This window comes from Anolis sagrei, chromosome 4 (genome assembly GCF_037176765.1).
Source record: "Anolis sagrei isolate rAnoSag1 chromosome 4, rAnoSag1.mat, whole genome shotgun sequence".
Classification (NCBI taxonomy): Eukaryota; Metazoa; Chordata; class Lepidosauria; order Squamata; family Dactyloidae; genus Anolis; species Anolis sagrei.
The window spans coordinates 2,802,855-2,808,854 of record NC_090024.1 but is presented as its reverse complement, the minus strand read 5'-3'; the positions used below and the strand labels follow the sequence as shown (position 1 = coordinate 2,808,854).

Sequence of the window (6,000 nt, the reverse complement as noted above, 5' to 3'; positions counted from 1 at the left end):
CACCACCAGTGTTCACATTTGGGCATATTGAGTATCTGTCCCAAATTTGATCCAGATCCACCATTGTTTGATTCCACAGTGCTCTCTGGGTGTAGGTGAACTACAACTCCCAGACTCAAGGTCAATATCCACCAAACCATTCTGGTATTTTCTGTTCATCGTGGGAGCTCTGTGTGCCTAGTCTGGTTCAATTCCATCGTTGGTGGAGTTCAGAATGCTCTTTGATTACAGGTGAACTATAAATCCCAGGAACTACAACTCCCAAATGTCAAGGTCTATTTTCCCCAAATTCCACCAGTGTTCGCATTTGGGAATATTGAGTATTCGTGCCAAGTTTGGACCAGATCTATCATTTTTTGAGTCCACAGGGTTCTCTGGGTGTAGGTGAACTACAACTCTCAAACTCAAGGTCAAGGCCCACCAAACCCTCCTGGTATTTTCTGTTGGTCATAGGAGTTCTGTGTGCCAAGTTTCGTTCAATTCCATTGTCGGTGGAGTTCAGAATGCTCTTTGATTATAGGTGAACTATAAATCCCAGCAACTACTACTCCCAAATGACAAAATCAATCAAATTTGGGCGTATGGGGTATATTTGTGCCAAATGTGGTCCGGTGAATGAAAATACATCCTGCATATCAGATATTTACATTACAATTCATCACTGGAGGTCATAACATGGACACAGAGCCAGACTGTCCACTTCTATTTTGAAAAGGGGAGCAGGCAGAAGGACCTGAGACCCCGACCCAGAGCAGGTCTGTTTACATGTCTTGTTCCTCTCTCTGGTGACCCATCCATTGCTTCTACTCCACGCCAACGCTCTGAAGGCTGCAAGTGTGTGTTTGGTCAGTGGTTCCGGCCCTTTAGGATCCAAGGAGAGCATAGGTAAGTTCTCAGAATGAGGGATGATGAGGCCTGGCTCGAGAGCAGGAGGTGTGAAAAAGATCTTGGAGTCCTTGTGGACAGCAAGTTAAACATGAGCCAGGAATGTCATGTGGCGGCAAAAAAAGCCAATGGGATTTTGGCCTGCATCAAGAGGAGCCTAGTGTCTAGATCCAGGGAAGTCATGCTCTATTCCGCCTTGGTTAGACCACATCTGGAATATTGTGTCCAATTCTGGGCACCACAATCCCAGAGAGATGTTGACAAGCTGGAATGTGTCCAGAGGAGAGCAACTAAAATGATCAAGGGTCTGGAGCACAAGCCCTATGAGGAGTGGCTTAAGGAGCTGGGCATGTTTAGCCTGAAGAAGAGAAGGCTGAGAGGAGATATGATAGCCATGTATACATATGTGAGAGGAAGCCACAGGGAGGAGGAGGGAGCAAGCTTGTTTTCTGCTTCCCTGGAACACATACTGCTCTCGAGCCAGGCATTGTCCCCCATTCTGCCTCTTTGCATTTTGTTTTTCCTGCCAAAGTGGAGTATCTTGCATTTGTCCCTGTTGAACTTCATCTGTGTTAGTTTTGGCCCATCATCTCTCTAATCTGTCAAGATCGTTTTGAATCCTGCTCCTGTCCTCTGGAGTATTGGCTATCCCTCCCAATTTGGTTTGCAAACTTGATGATCATGCCTTCTAGCCCTTCATCTAAGTCATTAATGAAGATCCTGAACAGGACCGGGCCCAGGACGAAACCCTGCAGCACTCCACTCGTCACTTCTTTCCAGGATGAAGAGGAGGAAGCCTTGGGGAGAATCACCCTCTGGGTTCATCCATTTAATCAATTCCAGATCCACCTCACTGTAGTTTTGCCTCGCCCACATTGGACTAGTTTCCTTGCCAGAAGGTCATGGGGGACCTTGTCAAAGAAGGCCTTCCTGAAATCCAGACACTCTCCACCCAAGGAATTATTCCCCGCATCTACCCAGTTTGTAACTCTATCGAAAAAAGAGGTCAGATGAGTCTGGCATGACTTGTTTTTGATAAATCCATGTTGACTATTAGCGATGACTGCATTTGTTTCTAAGTGTTTGCAGACCGCTTCCTTAACAATCTTTTCCAGAATCTTGCCTGGTATCGATGTGAGGCTGACCGGACATTGGTCATTGTTTGGGTCATCTTTTTTTCCCTTCTTGAAGATTGGGACCACATTGGCCCTCCTCCAGTCTGCTGGAACTTCTCCCGTTCTCCAAAAACTCTCAAAGAACTCTCAAAAAAGTCCTTTGTCTCACCCTGGTCATTCCTCAGATATATAAACCCATTTTCCTACTTCCAACAGACCTAACTACCTATGAGGATGCTTGCCATAGATGCAGGAGAAACGTCAGGAGAAAATGCCTCTAGAACATGGCCATATAGCTCGGAAAAACCTACAACAACCCAGTGATTCCGACCATGAAAGCCTTCGGCAATACATTACTCTCAAAGATGATTGCCAATGGTTCCGAAATGACTTCCGCTAGTTCCTTCAGTACTCTTGGGTGTAGTTGATCTGGCCCTGAAAGGGGACTTGAACTCATTTAGAGCGGCCAGGTATTCCTGGACGACTTGTTTCCCAATTTGGGGTTGGATGTCCTCAAATCCCTCATCCACTCCATCTTGCTGAGGTTGAAGATGACTTTCTTTTTGTGAGAAGACCGAGGCAAAGGAATTAAGTAGTTCTGCCTTTTCCCTACCCCGTCAGCATTGCCCCATCTTCTCCTCGAAGAGGCCCTACCGCCTCCTTGTTTTTCCTTTTTCTACTGACATAAGAAAAGAAGCCCTTTTATTGTTTTTAATGTCCCCGGCAAGCCTGAGCTCGTTTTGTGCTTTAGCCTTGCGGACCTTTTCCCTACAGGTGTTGGCTATTTGTTTGAATTCTTCTTTGGTGACTTCTCCCTTTTTCCACTTCTTGTGCATGTCTCTTTTGTGTTTTAGCACAGTTAGAAGTTCTTTGGACATCCATTCCGGCTTCTTTGCACTTGTCCTATTTTTTTTCTTTGTTGGCACAGTTTGAAATTGTGCCTTGAGTATTTCACTCTTGAGAAATTCCCATCCATCTGTAACTCCCTTATCTTTTAGCATCTGTGTCCACGGAATGCTGCTCAGCGTTTCCTTCATTTTTCGGAAATCAGCTCTCCATGACGTCTCTTCCAACTCTAGGATTCTATGATTCAGTGCGCAGTGGCTTAGCCCCACTAGAGCCAGTGCCAGGGAAGAGGGTCTTTGGGGCAGGGGTCCTCACCGACTCCTATTGTTTTCCACTACAAAGGGATGTCCATGGACCGGGAGCAGCCCCCCAGGATGGTCAGCATTCCCAGTTTCAAAAGACCCCCCTCCCCCCCCGGGAAGAATAAAGATTCCAACAGAGCACGGTCTACCACTCGAAGTAGATATAGATAATATATTTGGAGTATGTATATAGAGATATTTATATAGCAGGAGAGAGAGAGAAAGAGACGGAGAGAGGAAGGTTCGGGGCGGAAGGGAGAAGGGCAGGTCTTCTTCTCTCGTGTAAAAATCCAAAATACAATATCTTCTAATAACAATCAAAAGTGTAAATGTACAAATTCCTGACCGCTAAGCGAGGAAAGCAGATCCCCTTCCCCCTCCTTCCCTCCCTCTGTGGGCGAAGAGGAGGAGGAAGGAGTGGGGCAGAGGGGGCAACAGGTGGGGGAGGGAGGAGGAAGAGGGGCTTCCGCGAGAGAGCCCCCTCCCAACCCAGGAGAGCATGACTTTCGATGCAAGGGAGGGACCCAGCCCTTGAAGGGAGGGAGAGAGAGGATGGAGGGGACTCCTTATTGACCTTCAGAAAACCACACGTCCGTCCGTCCGTCCGTCTGTCCATTTGGATAGAAGCCAGCAGCCAGAGTGGCCCTTCTCCTGAAGTGACCACTGCCACACAACCACCGGGTCTAGGTCAGGGCTTGACCGTCCATGCCGCTTCCCGAAGCCACTGCGCCGTGCCTGACTTGAAGTGACCGCCTTTCATCCCCGTCCTGGTGAAAGCGCACACGCACACACACAAACAGCAACCCTGGCGAGGCTGCCCCAAGGTCCACCCCAAAGGAGGAGGAGGAGAAGGGGTCCAGCTGGACCTCTGGCCGCCCCGTTGGGTCTCTCTTCCGCCTAAGAGACGGCGGGGTCCGGGGGCTTGGGGTCCTCTGTGCCTGGGAGGAGGGAGGAGGCTGTGGGGTCCTCCAGGAACTCGTCCCCCTCCGTGAAGCCCGGCGCCTCCCCCAGCTCAAAGAAGATGGGGAGCTCCCCGCCAACGCCACAGCCCACGTCCACCGAGCCTGAGTCCACCAGGAAGAGGGGCTGGGCCGTGTAGTGCACCAACTGCTTGCCTGCAAAGAGAGGAGGAGAGAAGGTCAAGAGAAGAGGACACAAAAGCCATCTTCACACTGATCATAGTTCCCCTCCTTCTGCTTTGGTCAGACCTCACTTGGAACAATAACCCTGTGTCCAGTTCTGGGCAAAGCAATTCAAGGAGGAGGTGGACCAGATGGAAGGCGTCCAGAGAAGAACAAAATGGTCGAAGGTTTGGAAACCATGAATCTCTTTGAGGAGCCCTTTTAGGGAGTTGGGGATGGTTATGAAGATCTTCCGGGGAGGAATTCAAGGAGGAGGTGGACCAGACGGAAGGCGTCCAGAGAAGAACATCTAAAATGGTCGAAGGTTTGGAAACCATGAATCCCTTTGCGGAGCCCTTTTAGGGAGTTGGGGATGGTTATGAAGATCTTCCGGGGAGGCCCTTCTCTCACTCTCACCTCCGTCAAAAGCACGGTTGGTAGGGACAAGAGAGAGGGCCTTCTCGGTGGTGACCCCCAGCTCTGGAACTCTCTCCCCAGGGAGATTAGATCAGCCCCCACCATGTCCACCTTCCAGAAAGAATGGAAGACTTGGATGTTCCAATGTGCCTTTGAATAAAGGTTGAGCTACTGATTTAAGTCTGCCTAGCCCCAATTTTTTGGTTTGATCCCCAGTCCTGGCCCTACAGTTTGCGTGTGCACAAACCCTTGTCCTGCCCTACTAATCTGACCCTTGGACAAAACCCAAAGGCCTCTTTGCCCACTTAGCTAAAGGTCATCTAGTCTGACCCTTAGACAAAACCCAAAGGCCTCTTTGCCCACTTAGCTAAAGGTCATCTAATCTGACCCTTGGACAAAACCCAAAGCCGCCCCGAGTCCCTGGATTCCATGCATCTCTATGAGAAATGGCCAAGGGAGCTGGGGATGTTGAGCTTGGAGAAGAGAGGGCTGAGAAGGGGACGTGAGAGCCTTGCGGAAATACCTGGAAAGAGGTCACACTGAGGAGAAGGGGCCAAGCTTGCTCTCTGCTGCTCCAGAGACTACGTCTCAATATAATAACGGATTAAAACTACACAAAAGGGGATTCCACCTAAACATCTATATACATAAAAATGTAATGTTTGTTTGTGGGATTAACATAACTCAAAAACCCCTGGGGGAATTGACACCAAATTTGAACACAAGACACATAACAACCCAATGTATGTCCTTCACACCTAAAAACACAGAAAAACACAGCAGAAGGGACTTAAAAAGCCAAAAAATGCCAAAAAGATGCTACAGTACATGCGCAAACATGACTCCAGCTGGCAAACAGAACACGAAATAGCATATCCACACTCTCTTCCAGACTACAGTTCCCATCATCCCCTAGACCAGGCCCTTTAGGAGAGGAGGATGCTCCAAATGGACTGCTTCCAAGCTCCAAGCTTTCTTCTCCTTGGATTTCTTTGAGAGCATCCCAATCCCTGCATATTTCCAATTTCCTATTCCTGGACCGCAACTCCCAGCAATCCTCCAGATAGATTAGATAGAGATAGATAGATTGATCAGGATGATTGCTGCGAGTTGAAGTCCTAGAATAGGTAGAGAAGGAAGAAAGGGGAGAAAGAAAAGGGAAAGAAAAAGGGGGGAAGGAAGGGAAGAGGAAGAGAAGGAAGAAGGAAAGAAAAAAGGGAAGGAGAGAAAGAGGGAAGGAAGGTTGGCCACAGCAACGCGTGGCAGGTACAGCTAGTTAGGAATAATTTCCTGACAGTAAGACCTGTTCAATTG

At 48.6% G+C, this 6,000-nt stretch overlaps 1 protein-coding gene across 2 annotated transcripts in view; it reads right to left on the bottom strand.

Annotated features, from left to right (window-relative positions):
* Positions 1-3,306: 3,306 nt before the first annotated feature.
* HSF1 (heat shock transcription factor 1) overlaps positions 3,307-6,000 on the bottom strand; it is an 83,032-nt gene continuing 80,338 nt past the window's right edge. For both annotated transcript variants that reach the window (XM_060776026.2, XM_060776027.2), the window contains one exon: positions 3,307-4,263. In XM_060776026.2, the coding sequence (XP_060632009.2) occupies positions 4,046-4,263 (218 nt within the window). In that variant the 3' untranslated portion in view covers positions 3,307-4,045. The remainder of the gene's footprint in view (positions 4,264-6,000) is intronic.